At 44.4% G+C, this 23774-nt stretch overlaps 1 protein-coding gene across 2 annotated transcripts in view; it reads right to left on the bottom strand.

The window, feature by feature from the left end:
* Nucleotides 1-23774, bottom strand: part of kdm6a (lysine (K)-specific demethylase 6A) — a 424338-nt gene that overhangs the window by 300699 nt on the left and 99865 nt on the right. For both annotated transcript variants that reach the window (XM_070893443.1, XM_070893444.1), the window contains 2 exons: nucleotides 19534-19642; nucleotides 10770-10819 (listed from right to left, as the gene is read on the bottom strand). In XM_070893443.1, coding sequence (XP_070749544.1) covers nucleotides 10770-10819; nucleotides 19534-19642 — 159 coding nt within the window. The remainder of the gene's footprint in view (nucleotides 1-10769; nucleotides 10820-19533; nucleotides 19643-23774) is intronic.

The following is a 23774-nucleotide window of genomic DNA, read 5'->3' as shown; positions in this document are numbered from 1 at the left end:
TTGAATATAGGGGGCATGATTAAGAAGTTTGCAGACGACACTAAAATTGGCTGTGTGATTGATGAAGAAGAAAGTCATGGGTTGCAGGAGGATATCAATCTACTGGTCAGGTGGGCAGAGCAGTGGCAAGTGGAATTTAATTCAGAGAAGTGTGAGGTGATGCACTTTGGGAGGACTAATAAGGAAAGGGTATACACATTAAGCGGTAGGCCACTTAGGGTAGATGAACAAAGGGACCTTGGAGTGCTTGTCCACAGATCCCTGAAAGTAGCAGGCCAGGTGGATAAGGTGGTTAAGAAGGCATATGTAATGCTTGCCTTTATTGGCCAAGGCATAGAATACAAGAGCAGGGAGGTCATGCTTAAATTGTATAATACTTTGGTTAGGCCACAGCTGGAGTACTGCGTGCAGTTCTGGTCACCGTATTATAGGAAGGACGTGATTGCACTGGAGAGGGTGCAGAGGAGATTTACTAGGATGTTGCCTGGAATGGAAAATCTTAGTTATGAGGACAGAATGGATAGGCTGTGTTTGTTCTCATTGGAACAGAGGAAGTTGAGAGGAGACCTCATTGAGGTGGACAAAATATTGAGAGGCCTGGACATGGTGAATGGTAAGGGCCTATTTCCCTTGCTGGAAGAGTCTATTAAGAGAGGGCATAGTTTTAAGGTGGGTAGTGGAAGGTTTAGAGGGGATTTGAGGGGGGCTTCTTTACGCAGAGGGTTGTGGGGATCTGGAACTCGCTGCCTGGAAGAGTGGTGGATGGAGAAACTCTCACCACTTTTAAGAGATGGTTGGATGGGCACTTAAAGTGCCGTAACCTGCAGGGTTACAGACCTAGAGCTGATAATTGGGATTAGACTGGATGACCTTTTGTTGGCCGACGCAGTATAAATGGTAAGTACTGCAGGGAATTGAATATGGCCAGGGTGATCTCCTCGACTAGGTTCGATCGTCTGGATGGGTCGGAGAGAAATTTCCCCAGATTTTTTTCTCCCTAAATTGGCCTGGGTTTTTCATCTGGTTTTTGCCTCTCCCAGGAGATCATATGGCTCCAGTTGGGGTGGAGTGTAGAATGTAGGATGTTTCAGTATAAGGGGTGTCGCACTTGTGAGAGACGGACTGGTTGGGCTGGGTGCTCTTTGTCTTTGTTATTGTTCATAGGTTTATATGTAACCTTCAGGGCTGCTGACCAAGGGCCGTGTGGCTCTTTGTCAGCCGGCGTGGACACGATGGGCCGAAATAGTCTCCTTCTGCGCTATAAATTTCTATGTTTCTATGTTAATAAGGGGAGTTGTAGGAGCCTTGTAACATGTATCCCAAAGGGTTGCCCCAACAGTAAATAGATCAAATTTGATATGGGAAACCAGACATTTGATAGAAATCAGTTATTAGAAGTGACTATTGCATCTGACAGGGAAGTGGATCATAAAGTGGCATGTATAGGAAGGGCAAGAAGCTCATAATATTTAACAATGATGGAGCAGTGTCAGCATGAAAGAAAGGGTGGTGAAGAGTGGCACTGGGATAATTTCCCAAATCCATTATATGGAATGGGAATCTCACCAGTGTTCAGCAGTTTTCCAAGAGGAAATTAGGACCAAGACGAACTCTCCAAATTGTTTGAACAAGCATTCTTATCTCCTGTCAAGGTGATCTTATCCTACAGGAAACCCTAGTTAGAATACAACGGTCTGAGGAGGCCATACTCATCATTGGTGTGCTCCATGGTAGCACAGTTTAAAAACGTTTTCACATTTTGCAAACTCGTATCAAATCTCAGATGATTTGAGAGCTCATCAAGAAGCACCAAATTGCACACAAGTCTGCAAATTTGACAACTATGCCTGAGCTGATGTCACAGAACATAGGAACATTCTGAGGAATACATCTCTGGCAAGGGATAGGCTTCTGAAATGTTCTGGTGTGCCCAACTTCACAATCTGTACCTGTCCACATTGCAATACAATTTCTCACAAACATTTGTTCCACAATATAAGTAACTTATAACTAGAGAAGCTACAAACAAGAAACGGCAATGATTACCTTTTAAGAGATTGCTAGATGGAGGGGTTAATATAAAATGACCAGCTACAAGGGGCAGAACAACAGAATTCAAATTTATTTGCCACCTTTGGGGGAAAAAAAATGTGACTTGACCAAAGTTGGCAATATTTAATAGGCAATTCACAGTTCAACTGGACATGTGCTAAGTTTTCCTACAAAGGCAGAACTGTATGATATTCCAGGTTTCAATAAAATATCTTCCCGAGGTCCAGCTCTTGCATTGGCAAATTCTATGAGCACCAGACCCACTGCGGTAATTAGCATAATATTTTAATGCCAGTGGGAAAAATTTAAGGATGGTCTTTAATTGGGAAATGGTCAGCATCCATCATGCTGTATGTGATTTAATTAGTCCATAAGGAATCACTGATAGAACATATAACCGGGTACAATTCAACAACAGATAGTGGGTTTCTTGCACCGAAAGGAAAGCTCCTCAAATAGATTTCAGTCGGACAGAAACCTTTAGATAATTCCATCAAACTACAGGTGACACCAAATAACCCTTTGGCTGCATTTGCTCTAAACAGACACAAGAAATGCAATACAAGGTAGCCAGGTAATTATTTTGGGAAATGACTTCAACCCAAAGTTAAATGTTTAATTTACTTGCTGGACAGACCTTTGGCAATGTAACAGAGAAAAATTAAATAAGTAGCAGAATGGATAGCTAGCTGGCTGCAAAACAGAAAGCATAGTAGGGGTAAAGGGCAGTGATTCAGAGTGGCAAAAAGTGGGAAGTGGGGTCCCCCAAGGATCAGTGCTAGGAACACTGTTGCTCACAATTTAGATTTTGGAATAAAAAAAACACAATTTCTAAATTTGCAGATGACACCAAATTTGGGTGGAGGGGAGGGGGAGCAAGAGTTAATATTGAGGAGGACGGCAACAAATTATAAAGACAACATTAATAAACTTGCAGAATGGGCATGAGTGAATTGCAATATAGGTAAGCCTATGGTATTACATTTTGGCAAGAAAAATTAGGTCATCTTTACATGCAAAAGAAATTCAATGAGGTAGAGAAGCAAAGGGATCTGGGACAAATACACAAATCGCGAAAAGTAGCAACACAGGTTAATAAGGTTATAAAAAAAACAAGCACTAGGATTTATTTCTAGAGGGATGGAATTGAAAAGCAGAAGTTATGCTAAACTTGCATCGAACCTTGGTTAGACCACACTTGGGAGTACTGTGTACAGTTCTGGCCGCCATATTATAAAAAGGATATAGAGGCACTGGAGAGGATGCAAAAAAGATTTATAAGGATGATACCAGAAATGCACGGTTATACCCATCAGGAAAGGATGAGCTGGCTAGGTCTCTTCTCTTGAAATGAGATGGCCAAGGGGTGACCTAATAGAGGTCTTTAAAATTAACAAAGGTTTTGATAGAGCAGACAGTGTGATTCCACTTGTGGGGAAGAACACAACTAGAGGCCATCTATATAAGATAGTCACCAAGAAACCAAACAAGGAATTCAGACTAAACTTCTTTACCCAGAGAATGATGTAAATGTGGAAATCACTACCACAGAGGGTGATTGGGGCAAGTAGTATTGATGCATTTAAGGGGAGGCAAATAGTATTGATGCATTTAAGGGGAGGCATGTAGGCACATGAGGGAGAAGGGAATAAAGAGTTATGCTGATAAGAGTTAGATGAGGAAGGACGAGAGCAGGCTTAAGTGGAGCATAAACACCGGCATGGACTGGTTGGGCCTGCTTCTATGCTGTATATTCTATGTAATTCTATGTAGAAGCCAGATTGGAGCAGCTCAATTGAAGTTTTGAGAGACAGGCACAGAACTAGAAGGTGAAAGCGTGTTGAAGGACCAGGGAGAGAACAGGAAAGTTGGAGATGTGGCAATAATTAGAACAGACCCATGGGTCAAGAGTAGGTTTGTTGTTGTAAATAAAGAGAGGCATGATGACAGTATTTTTTTTTTAAAGAGTTGGGAGATACTGCCAGAGGAAAAGGAATCATTGACAATATCTCCAAGCGTGGGAGCTGGAAGATAGTTGAATGAGCAATATTTGAGTAGGGAAGGGATTGAGTGAGCAAGTGATAGATTTCATGGATGAGCTGAGTTTGAAAAGGGTGAGGGGTGAGATAGAGGAGAAAATGGAAAACGGTGACGATAGAGGATTAGAGTGAGCAGGAAAGAGGAGAAATGTTGTGACAGAAGACAAGAATCAGAAATGTAAAACGCAGGAGGCGGCCATTCGGCCCATTGCGTCTGTGCCAGCCATAAAAGAGCTATCCACGCTTCCCACAGCTCTTGGTCCAGAGCCCTGTAGGTTGCGGCACTTCCAGTGCATAATGCAGTATTTTTTAAACCCATTTATCTCCCCTTCAGGCAGCGAGTTCCAGGCCCCCACCACCCTCTGGGAGAAAAAGAAATTCTCAACTCCCCTCTAATCCTTCTCCCAATTACTTTAAATCTAAGCCCCCTGGTTATTGACCTCTTGGCTAAGGAAAAAAGATTCTTCCTATCCACTCTATCCAGGCCCCTCATAAATTTATACACCTTAATTAAGTCTCCCGTCAACCTCCTCAGTTCCAAAGGAAATAAACCAAGCCTTTCCCATCTTTCCTCATAGCTAAAATTTTCCAGTCCTGGCAACATCCTCTGAAATCTCCTCTGTATCCCCTCAAGTGCAATCACATCTTTCAGCACTGTACGCAGCACTCTAGCTGCGGCCAAACTAGTCTTTTATGCAGTTCAAGCTTAACCGCCCTGCTCTTTTATTCTATGGCTCGGCTAATAAAGGAATGTATCCCGTATGCCTTCTCAATCACCTGCTACCTTCAGGGATCCATAGATATGCGCTCCCAAGGTCCCGCTGTTCCTCTACATTTCTCAGTATCCTACCATTTATTATGTATTCCCTTGCCTTGGTAGCCCTCCCGAAATCATTACCTCATACTTCTGATTGAATTTCATTTGCAACTTTTCTGCCCACCTGACCAGTCAGCTTTCTTCCTCACCATGAACCACGCAGACAATTTTTGCATCATCTGCAAACTACAATTATGTCTAAATCATTGGTATATACCATCCAGAGCAAGGGACTTGGTACTGAACCCTGCAGAACCCCAATGGAAACAGCTTTCCAGTCACAAAAACACCCATCGACCATTACCCGTTGCTTCCTGCCACCGAGTCAATTTTGGATCCAATTTGCCACTTCCCCTTGGGTCCCATGGGCTTTTACTTTTCTGACCAGTTTGCTATGTGGGATCTTGTCAAAAGCCTTGCTAAAATCCATGCAGACTACATCAAATCTGCTACCCTCATCGATCCTTCTTGTTACCTCCTCAAAAAACTAAATCAAGTCAGTCAGACACGATCTTCCCTCAACAAATCCTTGATTAATCTGTGCCTTTCTAAATGACCATCAATACTGTCCCTCAATTTTTTTTTCAATAATTTGCCCACCACTGAGGTTAGGCTGACTGGCCTGTAATTACTTGGTCTATCTCTTTCTCCCTTTTAAACAACTGTACAATGTTAGCAATCCTCCAATACTCCAGCATCACATCTGTAGCCAGAGAGGATTAGAAAATGATGGCCAGAACCTCCACTATTTCCTTTGTTGCTTCTCATATAACAGCCTGGGATAAATTTCATCCAGGACAGGCAATTTATCTACTTTCAAACATGCTTAACCCCTTAATATTTCCTCTTTCACTATGTTTATCTCATCTAATATTTCACACTTCTCCTCCTTAACTACAGTGCCTGCATCATCCCTCTCTTGTGAAGACGGGCGCATAGTATTCATTAAGAACCATACCCACGTCTTCCAGGGTAGGCCCTGCTCTTTCTTCAGTAATCCTCTTGCTCTTTATGTATTTATAAAACATCTTTGGGTTTTCCTTGATTTTACTTGCCAATATATTTTCATGTCCTCTCTGTTTTCCTAAGCAGTGAAGGCAGCTGCACAGATGGTTTTGATATTCTTCAGTATGAAGAAATCCATGAGCTTCTCGCATTTGCCGTTTAAGGTGAGGGTAGATGGGTTTCAGGGGGCAGTTTGTCTGAGACAACAGAGGTACTCGGAATTGAAGGACATTAGACATACAAGAGCACCACAAGCATAAGTGAAGGTAAAATTAATGAGCTCTCACTATCATGATGGTGAAAAGAGCAGATAGAAGGAAGAAAGAAGTCAAACCCAAAGAGGCAGTGAAATTTAGAGGTAAGAGTAAATTTCCTGGAGAAGATAATTTAACTGACTATTCATTTGTATAGCTTTCCTTTAGTTTGCCTTTTTTTTTTTAAATCATCCAAGTCTTCACTGGTACAGATTGCCAAACCATCTCAAATTTATGAAGTAATTATTCCCTGGAAATTGCAGTACTTTATTATGGGTGCTATCTTGATCATTTGTAAGAACCAGATTCATATGCAAATTACACTTACTAGAATCTCCCAATGTACTAGATCAAAAAGTAATCTTGTACCAAATTCACTAGTTCTAACTCAGTTATATTACTTCCATTAAGGAATTCCCATTTTATATTACATCAAGTGGAGTTGGTTGAAGTTGGCCTTAATTATAACATTGTCTTAACATACCTTTATTATTTCATCATTCTGGTTGGAGAGCATGACCTGGAGAGAGAGTATGAAAACAGGCACGCATATATCCATTCTTGGCTGGCAAAAAAGGGAAGCAGCTCCTGATGAAATTCTGGGCCACCAACTGGTGAAACTATCATTCAACAGGATTTGCTGTGTGCTTATGATAGACAGGAAAATTGGTGGCAATGCAAGCTCTCATTTCTTGACGAGTTGTGCTGCTCACCATGTCTCGCCTGGTACTTTCTGTCCACCTGGGGAGGGCTCAAACCCATGGTTGTCAGTTGTGTAATGACCAACTAGTGACTATCCTTAGATAAGCAAGATTCCTTTAGCCAAGATGGCTTCAAGATAACACACCTGTTCCAAAATTCCTCAATGGATATAAATTCAATTGAGAAATTAAAAACTCCAGGGGAAAAGTGATCCATCCGTGGCTAACTAAAGAATTAAGAATAGTATTATATTAAAAGAAGTGGCTTATAATGTTGCGAGAAAATAGTCATAAGCCTGAAGAGTGGGAAAGCTTTAGAAATCAGCAAAGAATGACCAAAAAATTATTAAAAAGGGAGAAAATAGAATGAGAATAAACTAGCAAGAAATATAGAAACAGATTGCAAGAGCTTCTACAAGTATGTAAAAAGAAAGAGTAGCAAAAGTAAGCCTTGGGCCTTAAAGGGTGAGACAGGAGAAATTCATAAGGGGAATAAAGAAATGGCAGAGACTTTAAATATTTTGTATCTTTCTTCACAGTAGAAGACACAAAAAGCATACCAAAACTCAAGAAGAACCAAGGGGCTAATGAGAGCAAGGAACTTAAAATAATTAAGATCAGTAGAGAAAAAGTACTCAAGAAACTAAATGGGACTAAAAGCTGACAAATACCCTGGATCTGGTGGCCTACATATTCAGGTTCTAGAACAGGTGGCTGCAGAGATAGTGGATGCATTCGTTGTGAGCTTCCAAAATTCCTTAAGAGTCTAGAAGGATCCCAGCGGATTGGAAATAGCGAATGTAACCCTGTTATTCAAGAAAAGAGGGCGAGAGAAAACAGGGAACTACAGGCCAGTTAGCCTGATATCAGTTGTCAGGAAAATGCTGGAATCCATTATTAAGGAAGTGGTAACATGGCACTTAGAAAATCATAATATGATGAGGCAGAGTCAACGTGGTTTTATGAAAGGGAAATTGTGTTTAATAAAGTTATTAGAGGTTGTTGAAGATATAACTAGCGGGATAGAGAAAGGGGAACCAGTGTATTTAGTATATTTTGATTTCCAAACGGCATTTCCAAAGGTACCACATAAAAGGTTGTGACGCAAGATAAGGGATCGTGGGGTTGGGACTAATATATTAGCATGGATAGAGGATTGGTTAACGGACAGCAAATAAGAGAGTAGGGATAAACAGGTCTTCAGGTTGGCAGGCTGTAACTTGTGGGGTGCCGCAAGGATCAGTGCTTTGGCCTCAACTATTTATAATTTATATTAATGACTTAGAAAAAGGGATCTATGCAAGTTTGCTGACGGTACAAAGTTAGGTGGGAAAGTAAGCAAAGAGCCTACAAAGGTATCTAGACAGGTTAAGTGAGTGGGCAATACCCTGGCAGGTGAAGTATAATGTGGGGAAATATGAGGTTATTCACTTTGGTGGGAAGAATAGAAAAACAGAATATTTTTGAAATGGTGAGAAACTATTAAATTCAGAGAGATTTAGATGTCCTTGTACAGGAAACAAAGTTAGCATGTATAGCATTAGGAAGGCAAATAGCATGTTGGCCTTTATTGCAAGGAGGTAGGAGTACAAGAGTAAGGAGGTCTTGCTCCAATTGTTACAAGGCTTTGGTGAGACCACGCCTGGAGTATTATGCACAGTTCTGGTCCCTTTATCGGAAGAAGGATATACTTGCCTTAGAGGGGGTACAACAAAGGTTCTCTAGATTCTCCTGGGATGAGGAGGTTGTCCTATGAGGAGGGATTGAGTAGATTGGACCTATACTCTCTGGAGTTTAAAAGAATGAGGGGTGATCTCATTAAAACATACAAGATTCTGAGGAGGAGTGGCAGGGTAGATGCTGATAAGTTGTTTCCTCTGGCTGTAGAGTCTAGAACTAGGAGCATGGTCTCAGAATAAGGGGTTGACCATTTAAGACTGAGGTGAGGAGACAGTTCTTCACTCAGAGGGTTGTGAATTTTTGGAACTCTCTACCCCAAAGGGCGGTGGATGCTGAATCGTTGCATATATTCAAGGCTGAGGTTGTTGGTTTTTGGATTCTAGGGGAATCAAGGGATATGAAGATCGGGCGGGAAGTGGAGTTGAGGTCGAGTAGGCTTAATGGGGCCGTATGACCTATTCCTGCTCCTAATTATTATGTTCCCACTTTGCTGCAGATAAACCAGAAAATTAATGTTTGAACTAGGAGGATGTACCTTGCTGGACAGGAAGCTCATGGGTACTCTATGCTGGTATATTGCACAGTTTAGCTGATTATGTTCCAGCAGTACTCTTACACATCCTTGTGGGTGCATAAGCCTTGGTCAGTATTGTCTGTCCCTACAGGGAGCATGTGCACTCCACATTGTGAAAACAGAAAATATATGCACAGCTTTTCATTAGCTTAATTTGCAGACTCAAAACACCTTAGGTTCCTACTCATGTCACAAAGTGCCTTATCCTGCTGGGCTGTCGGTAACTTAAATTAGATTACTTAATTTTACACCTTTTTAATTTCTACATTATCCTTAATGTGCAAAGCTCCTCTCTGTTCAATCCTTATATGGTGGAGCTGATTATGTACATCTATATCTGTATCTATAACTCATATCCACCGAAGGGCAGAAAATTAGATTCAGAAAATTTACCAGTACATAAAAATAAAGACAAACCAACAAAATTGCATTTAACGAAAAAATAAATTTATTTACAAGACAATACTGGTAACTGAAATTGGAGCTATTGGAGTTTAATAAATGAATTTCGATAATTACACAAATTTCATATACATTTGTTAATCTTGGTGGTGAGCTTTCAGATCCACTGTACTTTATTTATACTGAAGTAATCTTGCCCAGTTGTACGGTCAACACCACAGTTAAAAATGGAACAGAAGACAACTGAAACACAATTAAATTTATATACCATTTCCTATTATAAATAACTTCTGGTACATCACCCAGAATAGGGACTGGAACTTGGGAAACGGAGTACAAAAGTAGAGAGTGACCAGTCATGAACTTGACGTTGGGCAACTCTTAAGGCTTTTTCCCCACTCACCAAATCATAAAATTATAAACATATTCATGTCGAAAGATTACCATTATTGTTTACAATACAAGGGTACAATAGCATAGTGGTTATGTTACTGGACTAATAATCCAGAGGCCTGGACTAACAATCCAGAGACGAGAGTTCAAATCTCGCCACAAATTAAATAAATTTGGAATTAAAAAGATGGTAACAGTGGCCATGAAACTACGGGATTGTCAGAAAAACCCAATTGGTTCACTAATGTCCTTCAGGGAAGGAAATCTGCCATCCTTACCTGATCTGGCCTATATGTGACTCCAGACAGACAGCGATGTGGTTGACTCTTAACTGCCCTTTGAAATGGCCTAGCAAGCCACTCAGTTGCACCAAACCGCTATGACAAAGTCAGCACTGTGGGAGTACCTTCAAGTACTGCAGCAGTTCAAGGCGGTGGCTCACCACCACCTGCTCAAGGGCAATTATGGAGGAGCAATAAATGCCGGCCTTGCCAGTGGCACCCACATCCCATGAATAAATATTTTTTAAATGCTTTCACCATGCACACTAGACTTGTGTATGAATTTTCACAAACAAGATAAAACTGCTAAGTACTTATCGTGGTGATAATGCAGACATTTCCAATACTTAAAGGGGGTCTCCTCCGGTGCTACAATTTCTATATTTTTACCAACTGAAGTAAAAACAGCGCAGTAGCACAAATAATTGGATTGATGGGGTGGGAGAAGAAAACAAATCTTCAGCTATCAGTACGAACCACTTAGTGGCTTGAAAATGCTAAACATATAAATAACTGCTCAATAAATGCCATCTGATTAAATTCCAACAAGAATCCTTTAAATGGTACAAACCTTCCAGTAGTCAGACTGTAAACTGTAGTATCTCTGGTATGCAGATAATGCTGAAAGGCAAAAAGAGAGAAAAAAATCTGAATTATCTTTATTTTGTAAGATTTTCAAAATAAAAACAAAAAGCAAAATAGCTGAAACCTGAAACAAAAACAGAAAACACTCAGTAGGTCAGGCAGAATCTGAAGAGAAGAGACAAGATATCCCAGATATGGATCCTTCCAAAGATGAGGATTTTAAATTGAATGCACTGGAGAACAGGAGACGAACATAGGTTCATGAGGACACAAGCAGGACTTAGTCCAGCGAGCAGCAACATTTCGGACAAGTCAAAGTTACAGAGAATAGACAAAAGAACAGCATGAGTGACATGAAAATAAATTGCTCTCCAAGTGACAAATGTGGATAGGGATTTCCACGGCAGGGGAGGTAAGACAGGGCTCAGGGTCAAATGAGGATGCCATGGCTATGCAGTTTTGTTGAACATGCTGGAAGTCAGATCAGGTCAAGTAGTCAATCAAGCAGAGCCAGCATGGTTTTATGAAAGGGAAATCATAGTTTGACAAATGTGCTGGAGTTCTTTGAGGATGTAACGAGCAGGTTGGATGTGGTTTATTTGGATTTCCAGAAGGCATTCGATAAGGTGCCACATAAAAAGGTTACTGCACAAGATAAAAGTTCACAGGGTTGGGAGTGATATATTAGCATGGATAGAGGATTGGCTAACTATCAGAAAACAGAGTCGGGATAAATAGGTCATTTTCCGGTTGGCAAACAGTAACTCGTGGGGTGCCGCAGGGATTGGTGCTGGGCCTCAACTATTTATAATCTATATTAATGACTTGGATGAAGGGACCGAGTGTAATGTAGCGAAGTTTCCTGATGATACAAAGATGGGTGGGAAGGCAAATTGTGAGGAGGACACAGAAAATCTGCAACAGGTTATAGACAGTAAATGAGTGGGCAAAAATTTGGCAGATGAAGTATAATGTGGGAAAATGTGAGGTTATCCATTTTGGCAGAAAAAATAGAAAAGCAATTTATAATTTAAATGGAGAAAAATTGCAAACTACTGCAGTGCAGAGGGACCTGGGGGTCCTTGTGCATGAAACACAAAAAGTTGGCATGCAGGTACAGCAAGTAATCAGGAAGGTAAATTGAATTTTGGCCATTATTGCAAGGGGGATAGAGTATAAAAGCAGGGAAGTCCTGCTACAACTATACAGGGTATTGGTGAGGCCACATCCAGAGTACTGCGTACAGTTTTGGTCTCCGTATTTAAGGAAAGATATACTTGCACTGGAGGCTGTTCAGAGAAGGTTCACTAGGTTGATTCTGAAGATGAGGGGGTCGAGTTATGAAGTTAGGTTGAGCCTATACTCATTGGAGTTCAGAAGAATGAGAGGTGATCTTATCGAAATATATAAGATAATGAGGGGACTCAACAAGGTGGATGCAGAGAGGATATTTCCACTCATAGGGGAACCTAAAACTAGGGGACACAGTCTCAGAATAAGGGGCCGCCCATTTAAAACTGTGATGAGGAGGAATTTCTTCTCAGGGGTTTGTGAATCTATGGAATTCTCTGCATCAGAGAGCTGTGGAGGCTGGGTCATTGAATATATTTAAGGTGGAGATGGACAGATTTTTGAGCTATTTGTGAATAAAGTGTTATGGGGAGCGGGCAGGGAAGTGGAGCTAAGTCCATGATCAAATCAGCCATGATTTTATTGAATGGCAGAGCAGGCTTGAAGCGCCAAATGGCCTGCTCCTAGTTCTTATGTAGGTCAAGAGAGCAGAGTTGTGGCGAGCACCAAAACCCGTGGCTTTGGTCTTTCCGATGTTCAAATTAAGAAAGTTGTGGCTCATCCAAGGCTTGACGGCAGTCTTACAGCATAGAGGTGCTCATGGGTAAAGAGAACTGGTGGAGAGGAATCATCGGCAAAGATATGGAAGCTGACCCCATGCCTCCTGATAATGTCACGAAGGGAGAACAAATGAAAAAGGGGACCTTGTAGGGTAGGGAAGAGAAGCCATTGCTATAGATGTACTGTCTGTTTCCAGATAAGCATACGAGTGGAAAAATGCAAGGGTGTCCCATGGAACTGTATAATAAACTGGGGGATGGTGGTAGAAGACAACAGTATAATAAACCATGTCAAATGATTGTGGAAAATTAGGAGACACAACACATCACTGTCTCAATGTCACAGAGGATGTCATTCATGATTTTGGCCAGGGCAGTCTCAGTGTTGTAACAGAAGGCAGACTGGAGAGATTTGAAAGAGAGAATCCCTGGGGATAGGCACAGAGTCATGATCATCATCATAGGCAGTCCCTCGGAATCAAGAAAGACTTGCTTCCACTCCTGAAGTTAGTTCTTTGGTGGCTGAACAGTCCAATACGAGATCCACAGACTCTGTCACAGGTGGGACAGACAGTCGTTGAGGGAAGGGGTGGGTGGGACTGGTTTGCCGCACGCTCCTTCCGCTGCCTGCGCTTGACCTCTGCATGCTCTCGGCGTTGAGACTCGAAGTGCTCAACGCCCTCCCGGATGCACTTTCTCCACTTAGGGCAGTCTTTGGCCAGGGACTCCCAGGTGTTAGTGGTTACGTCGCACTTTATCAGGGAGGCTTTGAGGGTGTCCTTGTAACGTTTCCGTTGCCCACATTTGGCTCGTTTGCCGTGAAGGAGCTCCACAGAGCACTTGCTTTCGGAGTCTCGTGTCTGGCATGCGAACTATGTGGCCTGCCCAGCGAAGCTGAATCGAGTGTAGTCAGCGCTTCAATGCTGGGGATGTTAGCCTGGACGAGGACACTGATGTTGGTGCGCCTGTCCTCCCAGGGGATTTGCAGGATCTTGCGGAGACATAGTTGGTGATATAGCTCCAGCGACTTGAGGGGTCTTCTGTATTTCGTCCATGCCTCTGAGCCATACAGGAGGGTGGGTGTTACTACAGCCCTGTAGACCATGAGCTTGGTGGTAGATTTCAGGGCCTGGTCTTTGAACACTCTTTTCCTCAGGTGGCCGAAGGCTGCACTGGCACACTGGAGGCGGTGTTGAATCGCCGTTGTTAGCGCAGATACATGACCTCATCTCTCTCATCTGGAAGGAAGAGAGCATGCCAGGAGATCTCAGAGATGCTGTGATCGTGACCATCTTTTAAAAAAGGGGACAAGTCCGACTGCAGCAACTACAGGGGAATCTCCCTGCTGTCAGCCACTCGGAAAATTGTCGCTAGGGTTCTCCAAAACCATCTTCTCTCTGTGGCCGAGGAGTTCCTCCCGGAGTCACAGTGCGGATTTCAGAGTAGGGAAGCTATGACACACTCTAGCCTAGAACCCAAGAGAGTAAAAGGTTAGAGGTGGAATTTTTACGAAAGGCAGATGGGTCACAGGTGGGTTGAGTAAGTGGTGATGTCAGTAATTTTGAAAAGAGGGATAGTGCCTGTTGAATCGGTCATTAACTGCATCAGCTAACATGTGGGTTCAGAGGTTGTACTTAGGTGGATATTAAAATCTCTGTAGTCCCACAACCAAGTTAAGTAACACACATTGAAAAGACATTAAATTAAATTGGGAATATGTCCTGAAAGAGGTGGCATAGTCTTCATTCATAATTGCAGCTCTCATCTATCTACTAAGCATTTAATCACAGCACTAAATAATTCAGTAACAAACTGAGCAACTCAAACATTAATTGCTACATACTTTGGGCCCAAGTTTCCACACGATAAAAAACGGGCGCCCCTCCGAGCTAGGCGCCCGTTTCTCGCGCCTAAAAAAAAGCCGCGATTCTGGAGCGTTCTGCAGCTCCTTGTCTGCCTGGCGCGGCGCCCAGGGGGCGAGCCTACACTCGCACCGATTTTGTAAGTGGGAGGGGGCGGGTACTATTTAAATTCGTTTTTTTTCCTGCCGGCAACGCTGCGCATGCACGTTGGAGCGTTCGCGCTTGCTCAGTGTGAAAAAAAACATTGGCACTCGGCCATTTTTGTAGGTCTTTGTAGCTGTTTAATTTTTGAATTGTTTTTTTTAATAAAAGCACATTGCCATCAGCACTTGCAGCCTTCTCACTGTCTCCTCTCCCCCCCCACCGCGGGAAAGAACGGGTGCTTCCCCTCCCCTCCCCGCGGGAAGAACGGGCACCTCCCCCCCCCCGCGGGAAAGAACGGGCGCCTCCTCTCCTCTCCCCTCCCCTCCCCTCCCCGCAGGAAAGAACGGGCGCCTCAGGCTGACTGCAGCATTCTCCGTGCCTGAAGCACTTTCACACAGGTAGGAAGATGGTTTATTTAATCTTTTCTTTGCTTATAAATGTTTATTCAGGTTGGATTTATTTGTATAATATTTGTATAAGTATAAATAAGGATTTATTGTAGAATTTAATGACTTCCCTTCACCCCGCCCTCGTTCTGGACGCCTAATTTGTAACCTGCGCCTGATTTTTTAATGTGTAGAACAGGTTTTTTCAGTTTTACAAAAATCTTCACTTGCTCCATTCTAACTTAGTTTGGAGTACGTTTTCACTGTGGAAACTTTGAAAACACGCCCCCTTTTGAAGAAAAAATTCTGTTCCAAAGTAGAACTGTTCTACCTGACTAGAACTGCAGAAAAAAAAAAATGGAGAATTGCGATTTCTAAGATAGTCCGTTCTCCACCAGTTCCTCCTAAAAATCAGGCGCAAATCATGTGGAAACTTGGGCCCATTAAAACTACTCGACAGTTGCTCATTTTAAAACAATGCAGCAAGACTTAAATCTGTTCCAATTTTTGTGTTTTGTTTGGGTTCCCAAAAATAAATATTGGATAAATCCTTGAAAATACCATCAGCATTAACAAACCAATTTCCATCAGGGATCTCTTCATCAAAGAGTCTAACAACCAGCAACCTCGTGTAAGCAAAAATTGAGAACTGCAATGGCTTAAAAGACACAGTGAAGAGCAAAACTCCATAGTACAGGACGTCAGAGGTTGAAAAAGAGCGAGAGAGATGCAATACTCTACTTGGTCTATTTTGAAAAATAAATTTGATTTTACATGGCAAAAATATTGGGGAAGCTTTTAGAAACGATAATCTGGGTCAAAATTAATAGCGACTTGTACAAGTGTGGATTAATTAAGGGAAGCCAGCACGGATTTGGTAATGGTTATGTTTAACTAACTTGATTGAATTTTTTGATGAGGTAACAGAAAGGTTGATGATGGCAATGCAGTTGATGTAGTGTACAGGGACTTTCAAAAGACGTTTGATAAAGTGTTACATGATAAATAGGCTTGGCAGCAAAGTTGAAGCCCATGGAATAAAAGGGACAGTGGCAGCATGGATATGAAATTGGCTAAGTGTCAGGAAACAGTCTCATGGTGAACAGTTGCTTTTCAGACTGAAGGAAAGTATAAAGTGGTGTTCCCCAGGGGTCGGTACTAGGACCACTGTTTTTCATGATGTATATTAATGATTTGGACTTGGGTGGACAGGGCATTATCTCAAAATTTTCAGATGAGACAAATCTTGGAATTATAGTGAACAGTGATGATGATAGGGATAGACGTCAAGAGGACATAGACAGGCTGGTGAAATGGGTGAACACATGGCAGATGAAGTTGTAAGCAGAAAAGTGCAAAGTCATACATTTTAGCAGGAAGAACGAGGAGAGGCAATCTAAACTAAAGGGTACATTCTAAAGGGGGTGCAGGAACAGAGACCTGGGGGCATATGTGCACGATCATTGGGGGCATATGTGCACGATCATTGAAGGTGACAGGGCAGGCTGAGAAAGCAGTTAAAAAAGCATTCAGGATCCTGGGCTTCATAAATAGATGCAGAGAGTACAAAAGCAAGGAAGTTATGATGAACCTGTATAAAACACTGGTTTGGCCTCAACTGGAATTGTGTCTCCAATTCTGGGCACTGCACTTTAGGAAGGATGTGAAGGCTTTAGAGTGTGCAGAAAAGATTTACAAGAATGGTTCCAGAATGAGGGATTTCAGTTACGTGGATAGACTTGAGAAGCTGGGGTTGTTCTCCTTAGAGCAGAGAAGACTGAGAGGAGATTTGATAGAGGTGTTCAAAATCGTAAGGGGTCTAGAGAGAGAAACTGTTCCCATTGGCTGAAGGGTCGAGAACAAGAGAGCACAGATTTAAGGTGATTGGCAGAAGACCCAAAGGCAACACGGGGAACAATTTTTTTTAGGCAGCGAGTTATGATGATCTGGAATGCACCGCCTGAAAGGGTGGTGGAGGCAGATTCAATCGTAGCTTTCAAAAGGGAATCGACTTGTGCGAGAACACCACCGCAGGTCGGAGCTATAAATAAAGCTGGAGCGCCGGGCCCTGGAACATTGTGGGCGAAGGTGCAGCGAATGAGGATACGAGGCCCAGAAGAGCCGAGGGCCCATTGGCAGCACGGGGCCTGCCCACACTGCAATGTGTGCGCGCGCACTAGATCCGTGCAACAGAGCAAGTCTCCAGTCATCCTAGTTCAACCCTTGCCACTGGACCAAGACCAAGCTCTGGCAAGCCCATGTGGTGGCTGATGTGAAACGGTCACCACACGTTAAAAAAATCCATGCATAGGCATCTTCCACCCCTTCAACTGGAGTTCAGGACTGGAACATCGAGTCTTTCATTGAAACATCTGTGAACTCTCGTGGAAGCAAGTCATCCTCGTTCGAGGGATTGCCTATGATGATGAGATAAAGTACCTGAAGGAAAAAAATTTGCAAGGTTCCGGGGGAAGGGCGGAGGATTGCGACTAGCTAAAGTGCTCTTGCAGAGAGCCGGCATGGGCTGAATGGCCTCCTGCAGTGCTGTAACGATACTATGATTCTACGTGTAAAATATCTTCCCTGCTCATGCAATTATTTTTGATTGTGTGCTCTTAATTTTTTGTTAGCTTCTCTGTCTCGGTATGCTTCTTAAACGTTCATTGATTCTACTTCCTTGACTTACTTATCACTGTCTCCCTCTTTCATCTCTCCTTCCCTCATTCATAAATGGATCAGAAACCAGAGCCCAGGGCTCGGACTGGAAAGGTATGGGGAAGGGCCTAGAAATACATGTTCACTGAAGATTGCAGTTATCTTGTTGAAATTGAGCCAGATTCAAAGACCCAATCTTTGTTGGCATATCTGGTAACTGGGGCAACATCACAGGTGAAAGAATAACTTGAGAGTCAGAAAAGAGACTGAGGCCTGGAAGGGAAGGAACAAGGAGGTCTTGAGGCTGGAACTCTGAGGAACAAACAAACCTGCTGTACACAAAGTGATCAGCAGCACTGAGCCAACAGTAATCGGTCTCATCAAATGGCTTGGGCAGTGAGGCAGTGTGGATTTTTGTGGAAGTAGGCAGAGTTGGAAGTCAAGAGTGGCAGCGTGTGAGGCAGAGCAATGTGCAGTAAGGCAATCTTGGGAGGTACAAATTAGTTGGTGGCTCATCTAGCAATTGATAAACTTCACAGCAGACTGTGTCTGAAAGCAGAAAATTCTGGGAGTACAAGGCTAGGCTGAGCTGCAGTGGCCTTTTTGGGGATGAGGACAGGGTTGAGGTTTTTGATTTTCTCTGAAGATTACAATGGCAACTGAAAACCTGTTTTTGGAAACCAGTTTTATTTTTGGCAGCCATTCCAAATTTTTGAGACATTGTGACACCTCCACTTGATTTTATTTTTGGTCAATTGGATGTGTGACATGCAATCAGCACATTTGAAAGTATCTAAACCAAGTTACTGAGAAACCATGTAGATAAGAGTTTTTGTTTGCTTGTGTAGAAAACACATTCTGTTTCAGGAGGGAAATTAATCATTTTTACATGTCCAGCGAGGTTAGACGTACGATAGCAACAGCCTTTCTACAACCCAATCACATGGAGCTGGCCCGAGCCCAATTAATTCGGTGTAAAGTTATATATCTCTACCATTTGAAATTGAGGATTGAATTTCTACATTTGGCAACAATTTTAGTCCAAGAATTTCACAGGTTAACTTGGTGGTCAAGTGTATTGTTGGGAAGCAAAGCATTTTCTAGAGGAAGGTGGAAGGAGCAATTTAATCCAATCTCCTACCTAATGTCAGCCAATCATAGCATTAGCAACCGAAGCTTAGATGGTTAGAAGCTCTTGCAAGGGGACAGGATACAGAAAGACAATTAGTTTGCGAAAGGAGCAAAGAGCTTCTACATTTTTTATACACATGTCGCTTGGCATCAGGGAAAATGGTCAAAATTTGAAACACAAATCATTCTGTCCTACAGGTACCAAAGTGAAAATCTCCTCGAATCTGGTGTGAATCATCGTTAAAAGGGGTTGTAAAATTTCCCAGTTACTTCCAGACACTGCACCTTGTAACAGGATGATTGTTTTCTTGGTACCATTGCCTGAACCATACCATCAGCACCAACACCATTTCAACATTTCAATTTCTCACATTCTATATTCTTTATGGTCCCTCTGTACAAGATTTCCCCCTGAAAACAAAACAAATTCCTGCTGCAGATAGCAATTTACAAACTGTTCAAACTAATTTCACTGAGACAACCTTCATCCATTTATTTTGGCAAAATTCTCAGATACAAACACAATATCCAAAATTACCCACAATCATTATGGCAGCGTACCCTCCACCATTTGGCATTTTGCCCAGTGACTTTAAAGTACTATAATTTTAACATCCTGCAACATCTGTCACTTAAAGGAATAATGCCTGTTGTCCTTAACATGTTTTGTAATCAAAAAATACATTAGCATAAATGCAAATACAGGAAAGAATATTGCTTACCTTTTGGATAATCCTCCAACAAGAGGTTGAAATGACCAAGCTGGCAAAACAATTCAGGGTCAACTTTTCCCTCACACTTCTTGATCACCGCCTCAAAGCAGTGAATAGCCTAAACAAAACAAAAATAAATAAATAATGAGAATGATACATCATCGCACTACATCCTGCCTCCAGCGTTTAAGGATTAACAGTTAGAAACAAACCAGTATTTAGAGGTCAATGTGGGGCACAGAAACTAGGGACAATGATCCCATTCCAGAATTCAGGATCTTTTCACCATGGAACATTTTTGATGAACAAATCAATGGAATTTTTAAAAGGACGAGCTTATTTGTACTGTGAAAATGGCCACCATGCTCCACTCTCTGTCTATGATTGGTCCCCTTGGAGGATAAGCCACACCCTGAAGTTTCACTGGAATGTGTAATTGGAACCGCCCATCCCAAGGTCTCACTGACTTTGCAAATTGTAACTCGATCCATTTTGACGCCCTGAAGAGAGAGACAGAACTCCCGAAAAGACAGCAAGGGCCAGCCAAAGTGCCTTACTCCAGTCCAAGTGCAACCCTCCCCTAGCCAAAGTGCCTTACCCCAGTCCAAGTGCATCATCATCATCATCATCATAGGCAGTCCCTTGGAATCGAGGAAGACTTACTTCCATTCATAAAGTGAGTCCTTTGGTGGCTGAACAGTCCAATGCAAGAGCCACAGACTCTGTCACTGGTGGGACTGACATTTGTCGGGGGAAGGGTGGGACTGATTTGCAGCACGCTCCTTCCAGTGCCAGCGCCTGATCTCTTCACGCTCACGCCGTTGAGATTCAAAGAGCGCAACGCCCTACCGGATGCACTTTCCCCACCTTGGGCGATCTTCGGCCAGGAACTCCCAGGTGTCAGTGGTGATGTTGTACTTTATCAGGGAGGCTTTGAGGGTGTCCTTGTTACGTTTTCACTGCCCACCTTTGGCTCATTTACCGTGAAGGAGCTCCGCATAGAGCAATTGCTTAGGGAGTCTCATATCTGGCATGCGAACTATGTGGCCTGCCCAGCGAAGCTGATCGAGTGTGGTCAGTGCTTCAATGCTGGGGGATGTTAGCCTGGGCGAGGACATTGATGTTGGTGAGTCTGTCCTCCCAGGGGATTTGCAGGATCTTGCGGAGACATCGTTGGTGATATATCTCCAGCGACTTGATGTCTTCTATACATCGTCCATGCCTCTGATCCATACAGGAGGGCGGGGAATACTACAGCCCTGTAACCATGAGCTTGGTGGTAGATTTGAGGGCCTGGTCTTCGAACACTTTTCCTCAGGCGACCAAAGGCTGCACTGGCGCACTGGAGTCGATGTTGAATCTCCGCATCAATGTCCGTCTTTGTTGATAAAAGGCTCCAGAGGTATGGGAACTAGTCCACGTTGTCAAGGGCCGCGCCGTCCAAGTACATCCCTCCCCCAGTCGAAGTGCCTTACCCCAAGTCCAAGAACATTCCTCCCCCTCCCCCCCAAAAAAACATAGATGGGGAGCATTGTGTACGGATTGTTAACGGGTTTATTGGGTATGGTGAGTAGTGACAGTGTCATGACTTATGGATATCACCCACTCCAATGATGTCCCTTGTAGAGGGTTGGAAGAATGTAATCCGCTCCCCCCCCACCCTCCCTCCACCCACCAACCCTGTCTCACTCTCCCCCGTCTCTCTTCTCTCCCATCCCCTTCCTCTTTCTCCCTCCCTCCCTCCACCCCTGCCAAAGCCTCTCCTCTCCCTGGCCCCCAGCCTCTCTCTCTTTCACCTTCCCCCAGGCCCCCAGCCTCTCTTTCTCCTTCCCCCTGGCCCCCAGCCTCTCTTTCTCCTTCCCCCTGGCCCCCAGTCTCTCTTTCTCCTTCCCCCTGGCCCCCAGCCTCTCTTTCTCCTTCCCCCTGGCCCCCAGCTTCTATTTCTCCTTCCCCCTGGCCCCCAGCTTCTCTCTCTTTCTCCTTTCCGCCCCCAAACCCAGCCTCTCTTTTTCCTCCCCCCGCCCCACTTTCTCCTCCGACCCCCCAGCCTCTCTTTCTCCTCCACCCACCCTCCCTCTCTCTCTCTCTCTCTCTTCCCCCCGCCAGCCCCTCTCTCTCTCTCGCGCTCTCCACACCCTCTCTTTCTCCCCCACCCAAGCCTCTCTTTCTCCTCCCCCCCCTCCCCCAGCCTCTCTTTCTCCTTCCCTCCCTCCCGCCTCTCTCTCTCTCTCTCTCTCGCTCCCCCCACCCCCTCTCTTTCTCCTCCCCACCCCCACCCCCCCCCAGTCTCTCTTTCTCCTCTCCCCCCCCAGCCTCTTTCTCCTCTTCCCCCCCCCCCACCGCAGCGCCTCCTCCTCCTTTCTCCCCACCCCCCAGCCTCTCTCTCTCCTCTCTCCCCCCCCCACCCCGCCTCTCTCTCTCTTACTCTCCTCTTCCCCCACCCCCTCTTTCGCCTCTTCCCCCCACGCCCCCCCAGCCTCTCTTTCTCCTTCCCTCCCCCCCGCCCGCCCAGCCTCTCTCTCTCTCTCTCGCGCTCCCCCCACCCCCAGCCCCTCTTTCTCCTCCCCTCCCCACACCTCCTCTTTCCCCTCCCCCCCCCCCCACCTCTCTCTTTCTCCTCTCCCCCCGCCCCCAGCCTCTCTTTCTCCTCTCCCCCCCCGCCTCTTTCTCCTCTTCCCAACCCCCCCCCAGCCTCTCTTTCTCCTTCCCTCCGCTCCCCCGCAGCCTCTCTTTCTCCTCTCCCCCCCCCCCCCCCCCACCCCCAGCCTCTCTCTTTCTCCTTCCCCCCCTCCCCCAGCCTCTCTCTTTCTCCTTCCCCCCTCCCCCCCGGTCTCTCTTTCCCCACCCCCTCCAGCCTCTTTCTCTTCCCCACCCCCCAGCCTCTATCTCCCGCTGCGTCTCGCTTTCTCCTTCCCCACCCCCTCTCTTCCTCCTTCCCCCCCAACCCCTCTCTCTTCCCCTCTCGTCCCCCAGCATATATATCTCTACACCCCACCCCCAGCCTCTCTTTCTCTCCTCACCCACACCAACCCCACCCCCTCTTTCTCCTCCCCACCCCCCAGCCTCTCCCTCCCGCTGCGTCTCTCTTTCTCCTTCCCCACCCCCTCTCTTCCTCCTTCTCCATCCCTTCTCTTCCTCCTTCTCCCCCAACCCCTCTCTCTTCCCCTCTCGTCCCCCAGCATATATATCTCTCTCTACACCCCACCCCCAGCCTCTCTTTCTCTCCTCACCCCCCCCCCACTCTCTTTCTCCCCAGCCCCCCCTCTCATTATCGGGCTCAGGACCGCTGCTATCAGCGAGGGAGCAGTAGAGAGTCGGAGACTAGCAAGGGCGAGTCCTCGGGGAATCAGCGGCGGAAGAGAGTCAGGGCCTCAGCGGAGTCTCGGGCCTCAGGCCCTGCTTCTAGGCCCAGGAGGGGGACGGAGCTTGACAAAGGGCGGGGCTTGTCGCCAGTCGGTCAAAAAAAAGTGCAGTGTGGGCACAGGGGGGTGGGGCTGGACAGACGATGTGTCAAAAAAGTACAGTACAAATAGTTACTTTAAATATTTATATAGAGATAGTATTAATTAAAAACTATGAGCCTTTACAATGGCAAAAATTGGCATTTACACAGAATCTATTTCAGGAGAACAGTTTCAGTTCCAATCTTGCTTAAAATCATTTCTTCCCATTTGGGCCATCAGTATTTAAAAGATAGTGTGATGGCTAATAGCTAGGTAAATGTTAATATAAAGTAACTTCAAAAGAGGACTGCGGTGCTCCCAATACATTGATAACCTACATTATTAGAGCTACTCCCTGGAGCATACTTAAAATGGTAGGTCTCTTATGTAGGCAAGAGCTGGAGTGGAAAGTGCAATAAAAAGGATATCTCCTACAAGGTATTTTCAGCCAATTTTACATGTGTATGATTACATAGAATTTACAGCACAGAAACAAGCCATTCGATCCAACCGCTCCATACCGCTGTTCATGCTCCACACGAGCCTCCTCCCACCCTTCATCTAACCCAGTCAACATATCCTTCTATTCATTTCTCCCCCTCGTGTTTTTCTAGCTTCCCCTTAAATGCATTTATGCTAGTCGCCTCAATCACTCCTTGCTGTAGCTCGTTCAACATTCTAATCACACTCTGGGTTTAAAAAAAAGTTTCTCCCGAGTTCCCTATTAGATTTATTAGTGACTATCTCACGTTTATGGCCCCAAGTTCTGGTCTCCCCCACAAGTGGAAACATCTTCTCTACATCAGG

This window comes from Pristiophorus japonicus, chromosome 11 (genome assembly GCF_044704955.1).
Source record: "Pristiophorus japonicus isolate sPriJap1 chromosome 11, sPriJap1.hap1, whole genome shotgun sequence".
In the NCBI taxonomy this organism is placed as follows: Eukaryota; Metazoa; Chordata; class Chondrichthyes; family Pristiophoridae; genus Pristiophorus; species Pristiophorus japonicus.
The sequence above is the reverse complement of the archived record's forward strand: the minus strand, read 5'-3'. Positions and strand labels throughout refer to the sequence as shown.